The sequence below is a fragment of the Bos taurus genome, chromosome 13, assembly GCF_002263795.3.
Source record: "Bos taurus isolate L1 Dominette 01449 registration number 42190680 breed Hereford chromosome 13, ARS-UCD2.0, whole genome shotgun sequence".
NCBI lineage: Eukaryota > Metazoa > Chordata > Mammalia > Artiodactyla > Bovidae > Bos > Bos taurus.
Window position 1 is genome coordinate 74,801,331 of NC_037340.1, and position 23,626 is coordinate 74,824,956.

Here is a 23,626-nt window from a genome sequence, read left to right on the forward strand (position 1 = left end):
AATAATAGGACTCAGCTCATATGTCATTTCCTTAACTTTCTCTCCAATCTAAATCAGATCCTTGATGTACTTCTTCTTATAAGACTCATCACCAATGCATTTATTTTTGTCATCTGTCCTACTAGGGTATAAGCTCCACAAGAGGAAGGGGCCATGTGTGTTTTGCTCATTAGGATTACAGCTTCAGGACCTAGCACCTGCCGCACACAGAAAAAATTTGATGAATGAATACATGTGAAACATGATTACTATGAAGATTACAAAAAAAATTAAAAGCGCTTAGCATGGAGTAGTACAGAGTAGGTGCTCAGAAAATGACAGCTATTATCATGCATTTAAAAATAAAAAGGCAAAAAAGTTATCTGCAAGTTAAAGCAGCATCTATTTCTAAACAAGGCAGCCAAGAGCCTGTGAACTCTGCCTGCTGTTTGGTGTCTCAACACCTATCTCCCTAGCTTCTGCCTTGAAAATTAGCTCTTTAACCCCAAACTGCTAGAAAATACATGAATTTATTTACTAACCACTTGGGGAAAGGGAACACAGCTACTGCCAAACTTGCAAGCTGCTACACTCCCTTCTGCACCTCTGAGCTGCTTCTTCAAGGAAAGAATGTGAAACAGAGGTAGAATAAAACAGTGCTGTGAGCTCTGACTTGGCTAGCACGGTCACCTAACAGCTCTGCAAGGCCATGGCACTTCACAAAGAAAGCCGGTTTCTTGGCTGACGAATGCAGACATGCCTTCCGAAGTATTAGGGACTCGGGGTTCTCTCACGAAGGGGACATCTACTGCTTTGCCTGACCAACATATACTCCCTCGGATTTTCCTTTGGGAAGGCACCCCTTTTCCACTCAGTCTACTCCGGCTCCACAGGATTAATCCCACTTTTAGCACTATGAGTGGGCACATGACCTAGCCCTGGCCAATCAGGGCATCCAGCACTGCTGGCCAAAGTGATAGTCCAGGGTTGGGAAACAATTCCAGGATTTCAGGTGGAAGCAACAGGAAAAAGCAGCTCTGTTTCCACGGGTTTGCTAAGCTAAGGAGATACATGTCAAGAGCTAGCGCTGTGCTGTCTTTTCAAGTAGAAAGCTTGTCTGAGAGCGAAGACAACACAAAAGACCAAGCCTTTATGAGAGGCTGACCCTGAATGCAGCCGTGCCTGAACGTCCCAGTCAAGCAAACTAAAAATTTCCCTTTGGGCCCAAGCCAGTTTGCAGTGGGTTTTCTGTCATCTACAACTGAAAGAACTCTGGTTAACACAGTACAGCAATGCCAGAGTACACAGCCTGGCAGTGTGTACAGCTGCCAAGAAGAAGACTAAATTTCTAATTTCTCTTCTGCTTCTTCTCCTCACTCAGGAAAAATCCAAAGGCTTCTTACTTAGTTTGCTTGTTGACCACAATCACAGAACAATCAACAGGCCTCTCGGCATCAAAGCGTCTCTGGATTTCCTCAAAATACTGACGATAGAGCTCTTCTCTACGACGCTCCTCACGTTTCAGACGCTCTGCAGGATGACACAGGGAAAATTGAAACATGGACTGTGCCTTTCTATAAAAATAAGTCACAGGCCTTATTTTCAATCTTGAACTACTTGTAGGCAAAGGCTGTAATCTAGACTACCTCTGAAAAAAGATTATTTTTTTACTATTATAAATTCATTAAAATGGAATGAATGGATTACAAGGCATGGCTGCTTTAATCTGATACATGCTACCAGAATGTCCTCTAGGAAAGCTGTTGCTAATTCATCCTTTCTTTGGGGTGGATCACCTAGTGCTATTTCTCCATATCTTAATCAACACTGAGTTTTGTCATTAAAAGGAAAAAAAAACCCTCCTGCCAATTGATAGGCAAAAGATAGTATATCATTATTATCCTAATTTTCATTTTTGGGACAACCATTTAAGACTCTTGTTGACAGGTAATTGCAATTTGCTAAAAAAAAACAAAAAAAACAAAACACCAGGCAATTAAAAAAAAAACCAACAAAAAAATCCTAAACAAAACCAGGCAGTAAAGTTCTGTAACAAACTAAAAATGAGGTTCTTAATTTGACTAGGAATAAAACAATTAAAAAATCTTAAAGATGTATTAAATATATTGAGACAATCAAGGCTTTAAAAAACATGTCTTTACCTAAAAAATAGATGCTCTTAGGTAAAAATTATAAATAAAACAACTCTCCCCACATACTACATAGGTAATAGAGAGAGTTATATTTATTTTGTCAATGAGCAAAAAACAAACATTTAACCTCTTCAACTCCAATTTTTAGTTCATTTCTTTTCTTATTGATAGTTATTTCATATTTATTTCTTCTTGTTGGGTGACTAAACCAGATGACAGTACTACTTTACATTTTAAAAATGATTTTCAAGCTGAATGCTCTCTACAAATGAACAGGCCATTTGTATTTCTTCTTTTTGTGAACTGCTTAGCCAAGTCATTAGCTCCTTTCCATCTGGTTATTAGTTTCCTCTTTCTTCTATAAAGTGTTCTATTTGTGATAAGAATAAACTGTTTTTTCTACTTTACCTTTCACACGAGACTGACTTTCTGGGCCTGGAGGGCCACGTCCATCAAAGCTATCTCTGTAACGGTCAAAGTAAGCATCATCTTTCCTCCTGCAGTAGTCATCCATTCGCAGGTATCGGTCATAAGAGCCTTCTCTCCTGAAAATGTAAAGAAATGTGCACAAAGTTAAAGGTTTTATCCTGCAAAAATCAAATACAGAGAACTCTTCAAGACCCAGCTATCTGTGAGGAAGACGTAGTATAGCACAGAACTTTGGGATTAGGCAAACAAAATTATTATCTGGGACTCACTGCTTATCAGCTCTGTGGCTGGGACTGAGTTAACCTACCTTCCAAAAGGACTGGGAGGATGTACAGAACGCTCTCAGCATAATGGAAGCTCCCTGGCCCAAAGTAAACACAAAAAACTGGTAGTAATTATTGATACTAGTTTTGAGGAACCATTCTAGGCCCTACCCCAAGCCTCCTTCCTTGTGCTTTTTAAAAATTGTGGTTAAAAAACAGAATAAAAAAAAATACATATATAAAATAATTTTCATCATCCTGAACAGTCTGAACAGAAACTCAACCCCTATCTCTGTAACTTCTAATCTATTTTCTCTCTATGAATTTGCCTTTTCTAAATATTTCATGTAAGTGAAAGCATATTTGTCTTTTGTGACAATGTAGCATAATACTTATTTCATGTAGCATATTTTTTAAGGTCTATCAAGGCTTAGCAGGTATAAAAATGACCTTTTTAATGGCTGGATAATATACTGTATGGATATACCATACTTTTTAATCCATCTATTGATGGACATTTGAGTGGTGTCTACCTTTCGGCTACTGTGAATAGTGTTGCTATGTATAGTCACACCCATCTATGTAAGTTCTTCTTTTCAATTCTTTTGGATATATATTCAAGAGTGGAGCTGGTGGATTATTAATTCTACTACATTTAACTTTCTGAGGGACCGCCAAACTTTTTCACAGCAGTCATACTACTTTGCATTCCTACCAGCAATGTATGAGGATTCTAATTCCATTATACTTCACCAACACTTAAAAGCCATCCTAGTAGGTATGAAGTGCTAGCTCATTGTGGTTTTGATTTGCATTTCTCTGCTAACTAAGGATGTCAAGTATCTTTTCACGTATTTATTGGCCATTTGTACATCTACCCTGTGGTCCTGCATGGCCAAAACAATTTGCACTCCCATCTTTTTTTCCATTTGCACAATGGTGCCTTTCACAGCCCACAGGAAGAGACCCAGATTCATTCATTAAGCAAAATCCGTCTTCAATCACACATTCAGCAAATATTTATTAAGCGGCACATCTCTCATGGTGATAAACACCGGAAACATAGGCCTGAGAAAGGCACTGCTGTACAGAGTTTTCAATTAGTTCAGCAGAACAAACATAAAAAAGACTGCTACCAAAAATAAACAAACAAACAAAAACCCAGCAAGCAGAACGACTGTAGAGGTTACCTGAGAATGGGATCTCGGGAGTCTCTCATCTCTCTGTATCTGTCGTACATGGGATCTCGGTGATCTCGAAAATTCCTAGTTTCTCTTAGGTCACGAAAGTCTCTAAGATCCCTCATGTCCCGAGCATCACGCATACTTCTGCTGTCTCGGTGATCCCGAATGTCTCTGCTATCTCTGTGGTCCCGCAAATCTCGGGGGTCTCGCATGTCTCTGCCATCTCGAGCATCCCGGCCATTCCTGCCGTCCCTGGGCTCTCTTCTTGGACTTCCTCGAATGGGCGATCGATCACGTCTTGTATCTCGACTATCTCCAAAGCCATATGGATCTCTGTGGGAGGGGGCAAGAAGATGCTAAGACAAAGGAACTGAAGGAGTCTACCCTTGAGCTCTTTACTGGAGAAAGCCCCCACCCTCCAAGCATTTTTCTCTAAAACACAGCAGTCAGTGAGAAATAAGATTAAAATTTTAAAGACAGTCACCCATCTGGTCAGCAAATAAAGACTAGCATGTTTTAGAATCTCCAAAGATTAGGATATTCAAGGAAGAATGTATGATCCAGAGCCAAGGGTTTTGACTGGGGTCATAGTGTTTATGAGACTTTGTGAGGTAAGTCAATATTCTGTATACATGTCAAACTATCATCTCTATCTCAACAGGTTTTCAAAGTGAAAGGGTCTTCCCTCATTCATCTCCTCCCACCAAACTTATTTGAAAGAGATTTTAAAAGGGGAGAATAGTTGCAGGGGTCGGGGGGTGTGTGTGTCATAATAAGGGGCAAGACTCATGAAGAAAAAATGAGCAAATGACACAATTTCATACAAGGTTGGCACAATTTCATACAAAGTAACGGTGATCCAAGGAGTTATCCTTAAAAGTACAGAAAACGTTACTTTAAAAAACATCGAGCAGGATCAATCAAATAAAGGGGGAAAAAGGGAAGTGCAATATGAGACACACAGTCAAGTATAGGAGGAACACTCTATCTTCTTAACATACGAGTAGTGGTCTCTCTTAGTCTAAAGTTTAAGTAGAACCTGGCTCCTTCTGGTCAAGGTGTTCTTTGTTTAAAACCAAAACAGTGTTTGAAGTCACAGGTGTTCAGCCTGATCTGATTCAATACTCTTCATGAGACTACCCTACTAGGAACTCATTCTCAACATGTTTAAAATTAAACTTCTTATTCAACCCACTCAGGCACAGTCAGACCTTTTCACTTATGCCAAAAATCATCTTCCCAATTACCAAGGTTTAAGTTCTTGAGAGTTAACTTTGACTTTTCTTCCCTATCAAGTTACTTGAATACTCTTTGCTTTTCTTGTTCATTCCCATTGGACTTTTAAGTTCAATCCAAACCCTTATTCTATGCTCCATCACCAAGAATTTTTAAGATATAAAAACAAAATCCAATCTTTCAGATTTCAATTCTTTCAGCAAATAGCAGATAAACCATCGATTTCCACCTGTTACCAACTGCAGCTTGGCTATCACGCTTCTGGGCACTCTTCCCTAACAAATTTGGCCCCTTTCCATTTATTATTTCTCCCTCATTTCCTGATCCAACTTCCTTAGTTCTACTTAAGCTGGTCTTATGATTTAACTCACATGACTTATTTCAGTATTTCTGTTCATATGGCTTTTCAACGTGGAATGATTTTCCTGTACTAACTCAAGTATCATCCAATGCTCAAAGGCAAGTTCATGTCCCATGTCTTCCCCAAAATATTCTCTAATCTCTTGAGTAACTACTGATCTCTCCTGCTAAACTCTTAGAGCACTTACTATTACTCATCTAGATCTGATTTACCTTTTTACAATGTCTCCTTTTAAGACCCGTTTTAAGGATTACCTCCTCCATAAAGCCAGCCCTGAACTCTTGATCTTTTCCAGCAAATAGGCCCCTCCTCCAGTCATTTCCATCTCAATAAATGGCACATCTACCTACTCAGTAGCTCAAGCCAGGAAACTGGATGTCATCCTTTCTTTAAAGCCCTATCCACTCTTCCAATGACATTTCCAAAATGTGTTCTCTCTCTGAAATTGACATCCATTCTGCCCATGTTTCTTTATCTCCATAGGTACCACTGAAGCCCAACCCCAAACCACCTTTCCCCAAAACCACAGCAGAGCCTTCTATAGTCTCCCCATTTCTGCTCTTGCCTGTTTCCTAATCTTCTTCTAGATTACTCTAGAACCATCTTTTAAATATGTAAAACCCTTCACTGGTTTCCCACAGTATTTAGAATTCAGTCCAATGTCTCTACTGAGGCTAATAAGATTCTGCCCTGCCTCAGCTCTTGTCTTCGCCAACCTTATTCCGCCCCCTCCCTAGTCTGCGTCTTTCTTACCATATTGAATTTTCAGCTGTAACTAGTCAAGGTTTTCCCCAATGCCTCTCATTGTGCAGCAGGAACTACTCCACAGTCATTTTTCCAGGTCTCAGGCTTAAGCATCCCTTACTCCATGATTCTGTTAGTTTAAAACTTTATCTTTGGTCCCTAAATTCTGGCCACCTTCTCTCATAGCACTGTTTTCACTCATGTTATTTATCACAATTTGATGTCACATATCAATTTACTTAATGCCTGTCTGCCCTACTAGACTGCAAGTCCATGAAGACAAGGACTGTCAGCTTGACTTCATGATAAAGCCACTACATAGGCTTATATTGTCTGGCATAGAGCAGATGCTCCATGAACCTGTTAAACAAGTCTTGCTCTGCATACATATTTCTATTGCTGCACTTATCACACTGTTCTGTAGTTATTTGTTTGCAATGGCTTCCCTACCAAACAGTAGTAAGCTCACTTGAATGCTTTGTATCCACAGGACACAGCACAGAGTTCAGTAAATGTTTAATAAAATGAATTATTCAACTAAACTGTAAGCCTCTCAAGAGCAGGCATCATGTCTTCCTCATATTTTTGTCACCTACCATGATTACACATATAGACATTCATCATGATGCCCTCAGCTTGGAAGAAAACCTCATTTTCACTTCATCCACATGGTCACAACAAAAACAATTTAAATGCCAACTTTGTTTCTATGAAAAGTCCTTGTCATATGTTTTAAGGCTCATAAGTACTCTTGATTGGTGGGAGCAAACATATGGGAGAACAGAGGATTTAAACGAGGATGGCTAAAGATTTTTCCTACTAGAATAAAGTGCAGAGTAACCGAGATTCTTACTTCAACTTTTATTATGTCATATAATCCCTCTAACATATGTAACATCTGATATACTGTATATTGTGGGCAAACATCTAGGATCCAATGGGAAGGGACAACTGTCAAGTATTTCTGGATTAATGATCAGCAGATAAACCTGCCTTGGGGAGCAGTCAGAAATAAGTCATTAGAGGTGGAATCAGATTTCAAGTGCTCTTTGGCAATCAAGGCTGAAAGAGATCATGAACCTGACAGACCACAGACCACACACAAAGCCGTAGGCTGGAGAAAACGGGGTGGGGGGTGGGGACAGGGATACCACCACATCAGGCACTTTTCACAGTCCTAGGACGATTACAAATGCCACATCTGGTTCTCATTCTTTTGAATCCACTGAAATACCTTACTCACCTGCCGAGAGTTTATTCCTGGAGGTTGACCACAATACCCTAGATTCCCAAAGTCCAGGTTCATGCTTCTAGTTTGAGAAGGTAAGCAGTCTATGTGCAACAAAACTATAAATTCCCCCTTAATTACCTTGGGGGTAAAAATGTAGAAGAGATGATATTCACAAGGGAAAGAAGAACCAAAGGAGTAGCAGAAGCAGGGACAGAGAGGATAGCAAGGCTCTAAAATGAAAAGGGAAAGCTTTCTTTTCTCCAAAAGACAAGCAGCATGGCAGACTGCTTTTCTTCTGGAGACAAAAACAAAACAACCCTTTAGGAGCCAAACAAAGACCTCCCCAGAAAAAACGGATCCTGGTGTTGGCCCCAGCATCTTTCTCAAAATAAGAACCAGATGACAAAAAGGTGGTACAGTGTGCAGGATTCAGAGTGCCGCAAGGATGAAGCCTGCTGAACAAGATGCTTGGCCTCAAATAACAAGTGGGTTAGAGGCAAGTTTCTGGAGAATGAAGTTCACTAGATCATCCCATGGTACCAAAGTTGTTTAACTGGAGACCAATGCACTGTACCCTCAGGTACTAGGTCACCAGAAGCTAAAAAGAAACTGAACAACAGTTAGAACTTCAGAACCAGAGTCCACAAACTGAAAGCAGTTGATAAACATCACTAAAATCCTGTTGCAAATTCCTCATCTATTCAGCAGGAGGGGGCAAAGCCAAATGCTCTCTTGCCTTGAGAGACACGGTAGTCACACCATTTGCAAACATCTGAGAGGTAAGGAGGGATGGATGAAGGAAAAGACCATGGCTCAGATGGCAAGTGATATGCTCCTGGTAGAAGTGCTTCTCGTCCTGAGGAGCACCAGGCATTTGAGAGCTCTTGGACAACTGATGGACTCTGAGCTTCTCTTTGGCTAGAGACAGCCTCAAGCCCAGGATGGTGTTCTTTGGCCTTGGCTGTTCAGAAGGTCAGGGAGGAAGGCCTCTGTCCTTGTCTTTGTCAGCATCTCCTTTTTCCTTTCTGTTCACTGGAATATTTTCCTTCTAAAGCCAGCCTTTTTTCTCCTGAAAAAAAAAATCCATCAGCTCTTTGTATTTCTGTTCTGTCACAGATACTGTCCACAAATACCATTCTCTAAATGGCTGGCTGCTGTGTGATGTTGATCCCCCACCAGGAGCTCCATGCTGCCATCAGAAACAGGGACAACAGACTTGTACAGAATTTTGCCATTGGGTGCAGGAAGGATAACGGGGTACAACAAGCAATCACACCTTACAGATCCAAATTTTGTAAGTGCCCATGCTTCTCCCTAGAAAGCGCACTGATAATTTTCTCAAACACAAATGTGACTCTTCTGTTGGTAGAGAGGTGGCACTTGCTGAGAACTGACGGATCTTCTTTAAGTGTTAGTGCGCAGGTAATCACAGCCTGGAGTCTTTAATTGTGAAGCCCACCTAGAGCTAGGGCAGTCTCACACCCAAGAAGCAAGCAGTTATTAAAGGAATTAACACTGTGGATACACAAAAATCACCTCAGGCCACGTAAGAAACTTGTCTGCAGTTAGGCTTTTTCTTTTCTTTTTTAAAAAACTGAAACATAGCTGACAATGGCCAGGTTATTTCTGATGAACCAATCCTTGACGACTTTCACCAATGAGGCACCAGGCCTAACATTCTTCACGAATACCTAGAGAAATTCTCTGCAGAGGTCTCGATGTAGACAAGTTAACTCTATTTGCTTTTCCTCAGGTCACGCAGGAAGGTTTAGGAAGTAGAGTATCACTTAGAGGCCATGTCTGCAGAAGGTTATGTTCCAAAACCTGGACTGCTCAAGTGCTGAGCTGAAGATGGAAACTGAGAGCTGAGGTACGACCAGAATCATGATCCAGTCTCCGAGCGTGGTTAAGGACTGACGCCTAGCACCAATGCTAGACCACTTGCACGGTAACTATGCAATGCTCTCAATGTGCACAGTGGAGTTCAATGAAGTGCTCCAAGGGTTAAATGACGAGAATTCAGGCTGAAATGTGATCCAGAGCAGGGATCCCTGATGCAGAATTCTGTGCTTGGCTGGGCCAGAACCGTCAGAACCACATCCCAACAGCCGGAGTCATTAGTGAGGCATATTACTGAACGGTGAGCAATACCAGCAGAACTGTGGCTTACAGAGACATTTGAAGAGGTGATAATCCTGTGAAAATTCCCAAAGATACTGAGGTGTTTTGACACTCAAGGTTAAAGTCCAGCAAAATAAGGTGTTACAAAGGTCTTGCCAGCATGCTTAGAAACAATTTTCTTAAAAAGTAGCAACACTGAAGACACAGAGTTACAACTTAAGGGAAATGCTTGCTATAGGTAGCTTTTTTTTTTTTTTTCCTTTCTGTGAACAAGGCATTCCTCCATGGCTGGGGGCACATAAAATGTTTAGGGTTGCTGAATGAAGTCAGGTGGATTGCTGTCAACATACTGATACACTGGAATTATCTCAAGGTTTTGACTGGAAGCACGCACCTGAGGAGAGCACACGCTAGCCAGTGTTCACCCTCAGAGAAATGATTAGCCCCTTCCAGACTAGTGTCTTAAGAAGAACATACGATAAGCACAATGATCAAAACGTTAGTGTTCTATTTTGAATACAACATTCAATTTGACTTTAGGGTTTGAAAATTTTAATTTTTAAATGGAACAAAACTGGGACTCTGCTTAGACTTTTAGATGGGGCTCAGAATAGATTTTTTTTTTAAAACTAAATGTGAATATTCCTCTTCCCCAAACCTTACTGAGTATGACTATATGAAACTTAATCATGCTAAACAACACTTTGAGGAACCCAGTTAGGGACGGATCACCAAGAAGACTGATCTTCAATGGACCTTTAATTAGCCTAGCTGTCCCTCCTATTGACTATAAATAAAGCGGGAAGCCACAGCCCAATCCACGTCCCAAATGACCTCATCTTAGAATTTATTTTTGAGGAAGACGATATATTAAAATGAAAATATAAGTGACGTATGTTTATAAATCTGGTAAGGAGAACACTTTAAAAGGCCCCCTCCAATGTTGTTTGTATGTTTATCTTTGGGAGTGGGGATATAAAAAAGAAAGAAAGAAAGCATTCTTCCATTACAGATGAAATTATAGAGTTGCATTTTAGGCTGGGATGAAATTAGTTAATGCTCTGGCAATGGCAATATTGGATTTTAAGCAGGGGAGTAAGCTATTTCCCCAACACTGCCAATGCTTAGTGAATACCTACAATAATGGGAAATGTTAAAAGCATCTGGTTAGGTATACTTTTAGTGGAATGACATAAAACATTCTTATCATAGCACAAATGAGAACTACTTTTTATTCTGTGATGTGCAGTCCCACCTCCTTTTTGCCTGCGGAAACATTACCCAGACATCACAGACATCATGAGGATACAGAGAGCAGGAGGATTTCACTAGGGGAGTGTCTTTATAGTGACCAGTTCTACACTCCTGTAAGCTACCTACTTCAGAAACATACACATTTGAGCTCCTTGGAAACTGGATATACACATCTCCTTTCAAGTCATTTAGCAACCACAGCTTCCAGTGGAGCCCATATGTCTGACCATTAGATGCAAACTCTCAGTCACTTGTATTTCATGTTTACTGGGGCAACGAGGAGCAACACTGAAGGGACTGCCCAACATCTGCAGCGTGGTTAGATGCAGCACAACGGAAACAGACTTATATGGATCTGCTGAAGTTCCAGAGCATTCATTTATGTTCTTTAGGGCACTCACACATACACACAAAATCAATCAATATACTATTTACCTGCAAGCTGCAGGCATTCCTTATGGTGTCAGAGAAAACAAACAGAATACCAATGTGTATGCTCACTTCTGCAGTGAAACCAATGGATGACCAGGGCATCCAGCTAACAGCTGTGGTGCAGCTATAACTGTGGTGTTAGATTCAACTTCCAGGCAGAGTGTTCAAAGAACCTAACTGAAATCAGCAGCATTACTTTGTCCCTAAGGTCTGCTTGAACTCTGCAGAACATACCCGTGTAATTTAATCCTGGTAGCTTAGAAAATACCATCAGGTCCAAGTGGGCACATATACAAACACAGAGCAACCAATCCTTCCTATAAGTAGGTAACAAACTATAGGCGTTTTTGTTTCAAAGCAGGACGGCTGTATGTTACGTGTAAGTGCCCAGGTAGTTGGGTATACCCCCAAGTGACCTGTGGAGCTACCAGTACAGACTAGGATTTGTTGTACTCAGCATGTTCAGTCATCATATGAAATGTAGTTTCCTGTGGTATATAGTTTAGGTACACAATTTACTGTGGGAAACTGGCATTTTACTTAGGGGCAAAGGCAAAATCCATACTGAATATCCACTTGGGCCATGAGGAGACACCAGATATGAGATATGTATGTCTGCATTCCACACAAAACTGCACACACTGCATCCACTTGTGTGCTATTTATGAGGCCAGACAGTTTGAATACAATATACTCATCTTTGGTGTAATGGCAACATTAATGAGGCTCTTCTTTGGGATGAATTTAATGCGTATCTTGAGGGTACACATCAGGACTATCTCTTGTAAATAGTGGAAGACTATTTGGGGAAATGCCTTTTATTTCCAGGAAAACTAAGAAAAAGGGAGACTTCTAGAGGTAGGGTGTTTTTGCCCTTTTTATTTCCCCTCAATGGGTAACCCAAGCATGCGAGCGCACAGGGGATCTGCAGCACAGGCACAGTAGCAATCTCTCAAGCAGCACTTTCTGTAAACCTGGGTGAACATCTGGACCGGCAGCCATGTGGAATGAAGAGTCGAGCCTGCTGCAGGGCAGCGCAGCACACACCAACGACCCTCGGGCACTCCTGCTGTGGAGGCTCCCACTGACACGTGAGCGGGGGACACACAGAGGTTTATCCTCTTCCAATCGCCTGCAACTCACGGTGCAAGCTGAACTTGCTGGGTTTGCCACGGAAAACAAAGCTTCCTCTGCATCTCCTGATGTATGTTCTAAAAAAGCAGCAAGGCCCTTCACACAGGTTCACGTTCTTATTGTTTGCTTGTGCGTTTCTGATTTCTTGGGGGGAAGAAAAGACCCTTGATGTACGAAGTTGGGCTTAACTCCCCAGAGCCCAACTCTCCCAAGGTAACTCACTGCTTCAGGGTACTTTACCTTCGTGTGGGGCTGGGTCTTGATGGAGCCGTATTCATATTTCTTCTTTCCGCTGCCTTATTAATATCTGAAAAGAATAATCAACCCATCTGTTCAATGCTACGGAATAAAAACAAGATCATCAGCACATTTCAAATGAAAGCAACAACAAAAAAACTACAATGACAACCAGATGGTGTAAGAAAATCCATTCAGCAGACGCATAGTCACTTGGGCAATTTTTATTAAGTTACAGCAGTACGTTGTCATGGCTTGGTAGAGAATGTCCCTCAGTTTTCTAGCTAACACATAATTTGTGTAAAACTGATTATGTCAAGGCTTTAACACTGCCAAGCCTAAACCTAAAAACTTCCCCCTCCAAAAGGGGAAAAGGTTGTCTTCTGAACTCTTGGAGAGCCAGATGTGTGATTCTTTTTTGAGGGGAGGAGAAAGAAAGAAAGAGAATTTTAAAAAGAGAGAGAGAGCAAGGGCAAGTAGTTCCATTTTATATTACAAGGAAGTAATGGCTGGAATTCAGTCTTAAAACATCTAATAATCCATGAAGCAGGGGCTCCTTTTAGTTTGCCTTGTGGCATTCTATGGGTAGAATCTTCCAGAATGAGATGTAGGAAATAAATTAATTTTTTTCTAAACAAGGCATATGACCTGTTAATATTTATAACCCTCATAGCTAAGTACCTAAGAATAAGAACTGGCATTTGGTATAGTAAGGTTAAGTAATAAAACACTCATTGTAAGTTTTCACTACAGAAGCCTGGCATATACAACTAGATAAAGAACAGTGAAAACATAAACTCACAGAAGCCAACCTGTGCAGTTAAAGCCTCTCGGTTAAAAACAAAACAAACCCTACTTTGCAAAAACTGAAGCAAGTAATAAAAACACCATATGTAAGTAAGAAATAAAAGAAATATCTCAAGAAATGTACCAATCTATGCTCAAAGATAACACCTGATAATTTTTATATGCCTTAAAAAATAAGCATATTAAAAATTTCATACTTTAGTATATGGAGAAATAAAACTGCTTTCTGCTGCAGTGTAATTTTATTCCCCTTGTTCCATATTAAGCAATTAACAGTGTATCTAATAATGACATTAAATGGTATTAAACAATCATATAATTAGGATTTAAAACAGTGATTTTAAGTAGCTTTGAAAATAGTAATTATGTGTATGAAAAATTCTAACCAGTGTCTTATCACATGAAAGACCAGAGTAATGACAAAACTTAAAGAGGTCTTATATGTCTTTCCCCTGCTATGTTGTCAACTATTGTGTTCCTGTTCAAGTAAGAATGATCTTCAGTTCCATTTTAGGTCAGAAGCCCCTTATCTTTAGGAGAATGGCTTTTGACCAAACTGAAGGTTACACATCTAAACAGTCATAGAAGTACATTCTATGTAAACTGCTTCTTAAGTTTCTAACTGAGCAGACACAACCCCTCTACCTTTATAAAGAATCAGAAAACATGTTCTACACAGAAATTGGCCAGTAATACCTGACCATGGGTTTGGTATTGCATGTTACAAGTTACAACCCTTAAAATTCACTAAGGCCTGACTTTTTTTTTTTTTTAATATTTATTTATTTGGCTGCACTGGGGTCTAGTTGCAGCATGCAGGATCTAGTTCCCTGACTGGGATCGAACCTAGGCCCCCTGCATTGGGAGTGCAGAATCTTAGCCACTGGACCACCAAGGAAGTCTCAAGTCCTAAAATATTAACACATGTTATATAATGGCAGATCATACAGGGAGTTCTATTTGTAATTGTGAAGAGTATCAGGTTCAGGCTTAGAAGGGCCTACTGACCTAGTCCGCCCACTTACTTTGTACTGCTTTCTAACACAGGGTGACTATGATTCAGAGAGAAATGTAAAGTCTTTGATTATTTAAGCAGTTTTCAAAGTATCTCTGGAATACATGGGGAGTGGTGTTAGTGGCATGCACATTTCTTTTAGATAAGGACCATATTTCCCAGCAGGATTCCATGTATTATTAAAGAGTCATGTAAATAAAACTCATCTAAACACTGACTTGACTCAGCAAACATTTAGGTGAGAATATGGAACACAAGGTACTACTATAACTGGTGTCTATAAATACTATATAATTTTGCCCTCATCATATGAAAAGGACTACTGCACTGTATATTTAGTGGCCCCCCTGCGAGGGCCACTAAATATAGGACTGGGGAGATCAAAATACTCATGGTACCATATAACTTTGGGGCAAAACTGGTTGCAGTTAGAATGAAGGAGGTAAATATTTTCCTTTGAAGTTCGTGAAATTCTTTGCAATCACTTGAAAGATTATTTTAAAAATTCAAGATTGTATCTTTAAACCATTCTGACTGTAATTTGCCTCCTAGTATCCATTTTCATGGAGGAGTCCAAAGTAATTGTTTTTGGATGGTGTGGCTTAAGTTTCTTTTGCAGAAAAGAGAACTCTTAGACCATTTTCTTAATTTTAGGGGTTAGCAAACTTTTGGTATGGTATAGCAACTGTTTGTTTATTCATTCCTATTAAAGAGATCCTTAAATCTCCACCTTGAGTAAGATACGGACAAAATGAAACTTGAAACATTTTGCTAGTCTCACTGCCATGTAAGAGGACTGCTCAGGTTACACTAGAGGTGGAGGCGTTTTCAGTAAGAGTTACGAAAAACTATCATCACCACCAATTCACATACACAAACAGTTCTAACATATGTGCACACAGAACTTTTGGAAAACCTAAGAATTCAGAAATACAGAAAGAACAGAGAAGCTACCAAAAGTACAAATAACTTCAGAGAGCTGATCACGGTACAACAAAGATTTGAAGCAGCAGAAAAAACAAACCAACAAACCAAAACCTTGTACCATCCCAATTTTCTGTCACATAATTTGAAAACCCATCAACTAGAGGTTCATTTGAACAAGTTTCAATTTGAAAATGCAAATACTGGGAGTAGTAAAGGGTTTTTTGGTATTAATTAATTGAATCAGATTATTTTCTTTCTAAACCCTTACTGAGATACAAAATTTACACCAAACAAATAGAAATGATATGAATGTAAAGGATAAGGGAAAACAGAAAGACAATTCGGGAATCTTTCTGGATGTTAGAGGGGAATCAAAATTGGAGGGAATTTAATCAACAGGAGGGCAGTGGTAACTTAAAAGAATCTCCAAGGAGAGGTGGAATGCCTCTTCTGCCTAAAAAAGGGAAGAAATAGTGCTTCTTTTTCTTCCTGCTTTATTTTATCTGGGGCAGCTCAATCTCAGTGTCTCTTCCACCTCAGCTTGGTTGGTAGTTCTACACTTTTGTCAATTTATTAGCAATGTGAATACCATTCAAAGTCACCATTACCACAAGGTGCTTAACCTTCACCTGAATATCTATAACTTCTATGGGGTAAAAATAGTTAAAAGCACTTCTCTAGTAAGAATTTTTAGACAAGAAAAACAGCACCAACCGAAGGAATTCACATAAAAGGGGAAAAAAAAATGGAAAATAATCTGGAAAATGTTATACAGGAAGCAGCAGAGCTGTTTTAAATCACAAAAGAACAGGGGTAAAGAACTCCCAAAGGAAGGCACAATGCTTAATCTACAATTTTATTTTAGACTAATATGCCAGACAGAGTTCACACAATGGTACTCAGATATGCTATAAATAAAAATGCATGTTTCATTCATAGTTTCACGAACTGGTTTGCTCTATTTTTCAACTGTACCACCACAAAACAATTCTTTTCACCGTAAAACCAATTTTTATACTTCAAAGACGGTCACAATGGAAAACAGGACTATTCTCAACAAGTGCAGTGTGAACTGTAACATCTGACAGTGCCAACTCTGGTTGTTGAAATAAGTCCTAACCACTGGACTGCCAGGGGATTCCCTACAATTTCAAGAAATGATTACAAATGAAATAAAGCTTGCCAATAGGTCTAGCTGAAAAGCAACCAACAACTAGGAATTATTAAATTGGAAATACATGATGACAAAGATAATGCTACTTGAGAAACCATACTGACAAGACAGTGACTATGAGACAGTAACTCCCAAAATTGGGGAAAGGATAGGACTTCTCACTTACACCATATTTATGAAGATGACTTTGATGATATATTGTACCATTAGGGATATTATGAGTTATACTGTAAAGTTAGGGATAAGAGAATGCTTGGCTTGCTGCTTCTAAATTGATGCTTTAAGCTCACTCTGAAAACTACACAATCCCTCATATTTGGTTATCTCCTTCAATTTCTAATTGAAATAATTATTGTATCCTTAATGGTATTAGGATGTTATTCCAAGGAACAGAAATGGTGGAAACAATATAACTTATACTTACAAAATACTTACTCTGCCCCAGAGCCTGTACTAAGAACGTTATGTACATTATCTCAAGCAAACCTTTCTACAACTCTTGGAGTTGTATTATGATCTCTATTTTGAGAATGAGGAAATTTGAAGTTTAGAGAAATTAGGTGACTTATCTGAGGTCACAAGATGATCAAAAGGCAGAGCTAGAACTCAAAACCAGGTGTGCCTGACACTAACATGCTTAAACACGTTATGCTGCCTCCAACAGGGAGTAGAAAGACCTGACTTCCATTCTGAACACTGGTGAGAGCTCCCTGATCAGATGCTGATGGGGCCTGGAAAAGGCGGTCTATGCTGGGCACACTGGTGTTTAAGTGCCCCAGACACTCAACAGGGTAGGATCTGCTTATTCAACTACAACTTTGATTTCTATCACCTGAAACAACAATGTTCGTGGCTTTTACTACTGACATTCTATTCACTGTAACACCTCAGACAAAAATTCTCTATCAATATTTAATTTCTGGCCCTTTTTACTTCTTTTGAGGAAAGAACCTTGGTTGGAATCAGCAAATCTGAGTTCTAGTCCTACTTTTCTGGGATGTGGGGGAAGGGATTTAGTCAAGTCACTTGATTTCTCTAAACCTGATAAAATGGATATTCTACCTTATTTGTTATACTGATTCAAGAAGAATATTAACTAAGAGAAAAAGCTCCCTAATTTGGACCAACAAAGGTTGAGCTAATCTAAACTACTAAAAAAGTTGGAGCAACAAAATTTCAAAATATAGGTTCATTTAAAAAAGTAAAATTTCAACTGAACTGTACAAGTAGAGATCCTTGTGCTGCACTTAGTCTCTCAGTCGTGTCCCTTAGCCACTCAGTCGTGTCCAACTCTTTGCGACCCCATGGACTGTAGCCTGCCAGGCTCCTCAGTCCATGGGGATTCTCCAGGCAAGAAACACCAGAGTGGGTTGCCATGCCCTCCTCCAAAGGATCTTCCCAACCCAGGGATTGAACCCAGGTCTCCCACACTGCAGGTGGATTCTTGACCTTCTGAACCACCAGGGAAGCCCAGAGATCCTTAGAAAACTAAATTAATGAACTTAAAAAGTACTGTTTGTAATTAGGACATCAAATGCTTCTATACATAACCACGCATCACACTCTGTACTAGGTCTTAAGACATATGGAAATAACAAGGCTTAAGTCTCTGCCTTAAAGGAGTTCACTGTTTAATAAAGAAAAGAGGCACATGTATACAGATAATCACAACATAATTTAAAATGGGCTTACAGCAGAGATAAAGAAGGCCTACCTATGCGTATGTGTGTGTCAGGGCAGAGAGAACACTGGGAGGAATAGGGGACGAGGGATGGGTGGAAGAGGTTGGAAGGCCTAAAAATAACATTTAAACTGAGTCTTGAAGAATGAGTTTACCAGAAAATAGAGAAGTCACTGCAGCACATGCAAAGGGAAAGGAATGGTCTGAAGGGCACAGTAAGTAATACTGTAGGAAGTCTACTGTAGGAAATGGGATGATAGGAGCAGGAAAAGAGAGGAATTACAGATGCAAGCCAGAGCAGACTAAATAACAAAAAAATCTCTGCTATGGGAAAGGAAGAAACTGGTGGCAGGAGGGCATGTTAGGAGGCTATGAACTGAACTACCATAAACAAGAGTTTCAGTGAAGTCAAATTAATGAAGGTTTACTCTATGTTTATTATTCAAAATAATAGGGGATTATTTAAATCTATGACATTCAAAATATTGCCCATTAAAATAATGTTCCTTGAAGATCATTGGTTTGACACTGAAGGGACTAGAGGGGAGAAAAATATCTAAAAGTTATGATTTTTACCTTCAAAAAAGGGATATAAAATGAACTGATGGCTAGAGGACTCATTATTTAATTAGCTAACCATCCACTGATCAGGAACAAATAGACAACAAACCTTATTTTTTCTAAAATCTTACATTTATCATCTTTAAGTGTACAGTTCAGTAGTGTTATGTATATTCACAAATATAAACAGCTGGGCAATAGGTTTCCAAAACTTTTTCATCTTACAAAATTAACTCTCTTACACCCATTAAACAACTACCCATCTTCTCCCCGCCCATATATATTTTTTCTTTTCATTCTCAACATCACATTTCTTTAATGAAGATACGTAAGTGCCACCTGAGAAGATGTTTAAAAATGGGATTTCCAGACCCCTTCTCAAACTTTCAGTATCTGAGGATAGAGCCTAGGAATCCAATCCACACTTAAGCAAGTTTATTGGTAGGTATTTGGGAACTACAGTGCTACTCTATTATCTATTTATTCCTGTAGTTTATACAGAACGTATACTTAAGTCCTCCATTTAAAAACCTCTCTAAACTCCTGTGTTCAAGGGGGAATAGTTCATAAACTGTTACAAAGAACATGTCACAACAATGGCTAAAATCTGCAGACTGGTCAACTGGGAGTGGGGATGGGAAGCTGCACCCAAGAACATGTATTTCCAACGAGCTGTTTCTAGTGACTCTGATGCTGTCCTAATGTAATCTTCCCAAAGGCTGAAAAAAAGTTCAACTATATATTTAAAACTCTAAGTTTTAAAACTGAATGAAAATCATCTTTTTCCTATTTTTTCTTTTGGATATCAAAAGTCATTTCTGAAGAGAGATTAAAAACAAACTTCTTGTATCATCTCTATCTCAGTCTCCAACTGCATAATTAAGTATGCAACCTAAAAGCCAAATGACTTGTAATTCAAAGTTCTTCACAGCTTGCTCACTAGCTGCAGAATCAACCTAACTTTCAGTAATTCTATCATTCCAGATCCAAACCAGGAGACCACTCAAAATATTTTTTAGAGCTAAAGTTGTAAGCCATTCTGCTTTATAACTGTTCATTAATGCAACTTAAGTTCTCCTGCTCTTTGCCTAAAGTTGTTGGTCTTTGCATAGGTCAACAATAATGTTTTGAACATGAAATAAAAGGAAAAAGAGTCTTATGGTTTGGAAAAGTTCTGATTTTTTGAGTGGAATTATTTTCTTAACATTAATGCAATTAGTCCAGTTGACCTATTATCTTTCATTTTTTAGTGATAAGATAAAGAATGAAAATGACCATCCCTATAAATATTCATATTTGGCAGTAATAAAACCACCATTTAAAAAGCAGCAGGCATGCTGGCATCACATATTTAGCTGTCAGTATAGTTCATATTTCCCTCATGTGCTGCTGCCTCAGACAGCGCCCTAACACTGATCCTTTCCTTAATGCCTCTCACTAATGAGAATCACAGAGGGTAATTTTCTGTTGCTTACTGCCCTTTTAACTTCTCAGTAGTTTACTTCAAGTTACTGAATAGTCTAGGCAAATGTTTATGCTGTTCACAGGACAAACCTTTAGGCACAAAAAGGCTGATGGAGCTTTTAAAGTGTTTGTCTTAAAGACATATGGTCAGTATTAGTTAACAGCAAGGTACAGAGAGCAAATCTAGAGTAGCACAAAGAGTAGTCGGTTTGGGGGAACACTACAACCGTAAGCTGTTCGTGGGAGGAGAGCAAGAGAAAGGCATCAGGATACCTTCCTCTCTTGAACATCCACACTGCATATGTTTAGTATGTTAAAGCCTCTGAGAAGTTCTGGAGTAAGGACGCTGCTTTTTTACCTTAACATTTCCCAATTTTACTTGACCACAAAATCTTTAAGATATAAGACTGGTCTACCTATCTCACAAGAGGACAGAAGGGAGAAAATGAGTTGGTATTTGTAAACCTGCTTTGTGAACCATAAGCACTGCCTGTTGTACTTTATCATCACCACCAAGAGTAACAGAGAGTGTAGGAAGAGATGGTTAATTTCTCCTGTGGAGCGTCAAAAACAAAGAAACAATGTAAATGGAACCCAACAGAATGTTAAATATAGTTCCTCCAAAGGTTTTCCATTATTTTTTTAAATAAATTTATTTTAATTGGAGGCTAATTACTTTACAATATTGTAGTGGTTTTTGCCATACATTGGCATCAATTAGCCATGGGTGTACATGTGTCCCCATCCTGAACCCCCCTCCCACCTCCCTCCCCATCCCATCCCTCAGGGTCATCCCAGTGCACCAGCCTTGAGCACCCTGTCTTACGCATCGAACCTGGACTGGCAATCTATTTCACATATGATAATATACATGTTTCAATGCTAGTCTCTCAAATCATCCCACCCTAAGGTTTTCCATTCTTAAAAGCACAACTGAATTCCAATAATTTGCTCAACAGCAATAAGCTGTACAAAGGCACTGCCATCTGCAGGCGATGGAGAACGAATGCTTGCAATGGATACTTAAAAGGAAGTTTCAAACTGTCAGGTGCTCTTTCTCATCAGACTTCTAAAGCCTTTCCAAAAAATGTTTATTCTTAGCTTTTGAACACTGGTAGATGAGGTTCCATTTACTGAAGTTCTGAAATTGACTGGAATAAAATAAAATTCTCATTTCTTCTCCACACAGGACTGCTGCTTTGAAATGTGAAAAAATTACCTTAGCCTTTCAAAAATTCTACATTGTCCCTGCACAAAGTACTCCCAGGGAATAAGGATTTTTTACACAGCCTTTTGAGGAAAAAGCCCTTGAAAGGCCTATGCTGACTTTTCTGAGTTCTCTCTCAGTGAGTTAAAGTAAATCTGCTCTCTCATACACAAAAACAGAGCTTATGAACAGACTACAAATAGAACACAATGTTAACTAAGGCGTAAGTTAATTTGTCAATGCCTCCTTCAACCCGTGGTGTTCAGAGGCCTGGGCCATTCAACAACCTGCACCTAGAAAAATTCTTCCTGTGGGCCTTCTCCAGCACAGTCTACAAGGAAAATCACTGTTTCTATGTTTTACGTTAAGACTGTCGGAGGTTTCAAAAACGTATCTGGAGGGTGATAGACAAGTTAAAGCAAAGGCAAAGAAACCAGAATGGAGGAAGAAACTGATGTCGACATACTGCAGTGATTTCCAATATTCACAAAGCAAAGTTTGGGCTTTACTGTTTTGGAAAAGTCAACACCAGTTAGTTTTCATACCCAGACTGACTCATACGCAAAACATGAAATCTAGAGCTGTCACAAAGCAGATCCACCGGCGTTTGCAAAACATTTTTGTCGAACTATCTGGTAGGTACCACACCACAATGCCACAAGAAAACCGAGGAGACACACCGGGTGCTCTTGAGCGCAAAGTTTCTCTGAGACTATCCCGCGTAAGTTAATGATGAGAACGGTTTACAACGAGAAAGCTTTTAACGTTATTACCCCCGAAGACCCTAGGGTGTTTCATGGAGTCCGCTAAGTCTCAGGGGGAAATTCTGTGCACAGCGCTAAAAGGAAGAAGGACCACAATTAACCCCACATTCCTAGGGCAGCGTTTCCCAAAGCGTGGAACGCAGAATAATTTCAGGAGGAATCAGGACGCACTGTTTACTTTAATACGTAAGTATTTATTTCTTTATGAGCATTAAAGAATTGGCTTTCCATTAAACGGTGATTTACGCTTCCACCTTAAACAAATGTATTTTTAAAAGAGGGGGGAAAAGTCAGTTTAAAGAAGAAAAAGTAACATTTGGTAAATAAATAGCTGTTCAGATGGGTACATGGATGTAAAAGTGCAACGCGAAAGGCTGAAACTGGGGAAACGCCGTCATTAAAAAAAACCCTCCCGGCGAGCCGTCGGGGTGCAGAAGGTGCCCAGGTTCCATAGACGGAGAACCAGCCGGTTGGGACGCTGGCTCGGTCGCTAGTTGCCAGGGTAACCGCGGGCTCGGTCGCTTTCCCCGTTTCCTAGGCCCGGATCCGCGCTATTAAAACGGGTGTGTGTAGGGGGAATGTCAAATAACAACGAGACTCCTCGAGGATGCTGTCAAGAGGCCGCGAGGCGGCGGCGACGCGGGACAGCGCGTTCGGTTCGCCACCCAGCGCCGCGCGCCGCGCAGAGAGCCCGGTGAGGCAGGCCGCCTCGGCCCGGGTTCGAATCCTGACTGCGCCACCGATTAGCTGAGGACCCGAAGGCGAGCGACTTCACGTTTCGAGAAGGAGACGTGGAATGTGAGGCCCGAGCCTACAGAGGAGCCCCACAAGGGCTATTATCGGCGGGTCGTGCTCAGACCGCAGGCGGCGGTGCGGAGCCGTCGGCCCCGAGCCCACCTCCTGCCGCCCCGGCTGACCGGGCCTGCGCTCGACGGTAGTCAAGAGAAGGCCGCGCCCCGCACCGGGCATGCGCAACCCCGCGCGCACACGCAGGGGGGCCGCGGTCGCGGCCGCGCGTCGAGCGGGCCCTCCTGCCTCAGCCTTCCCATCCGGCCCTGGGCCCCCTCAACCGTCAGCCCCACGCCTCGGCGAACGGCCACCGCCTCCCGGCACTCACCGCTACCAGCGCAGCGGGCTGCTGGCCGCTTCTCCGCCTCAGGCCCGCCGCTGCCGCCTCCGCCTCAGCCCACCTGCCCGCCGTAGGACAAAGGCGCCACCAACCGACCGGCGCGGGCACGAGGCAATGGCGGCCGGGGCGGGGAGTAGGG

General features: G+C 40.6%; 1 protein-coding gene across 3 annotated transcripts in view; it reads right to left on the reverse strand.

The window, feature by feature from the left end:
* Window positions 1–23,606, reverse strand: part of NCOA5 (nuclear receptor coactivator 5) — a 28,309-nt gene extending 4,703 nt beyond the window's left edge. Inside the window, exons 1-5 of one of the 3 annotated variants that reach the window (XM_025000793.2) lie at window positions 23,476–23,603; window positions 12,762–12,828; window positions 4,015–4,341; window positions 2,541–2,677; window positions 1,383–1,509 (exon numbers count right to left, since the gene is read on the reverse strand). In XM_025000793.2, coding sequence (XP_024856561.1) covers window positions 1,383–1,509; window positions 2,541–2,677; window positions 4,015–4,341; window positions 12,762–12,799 — 629 coding nt within the window. In that variant the 5' untranslated portion in view covers window positions 12,800–12,828; window positions 23,476–23,603. 3 annotated transcript variants of the gene reach the window in all.
* Between the last annotated feature and the right edge of the window lie 20 nt (window positions 23,607–23,626).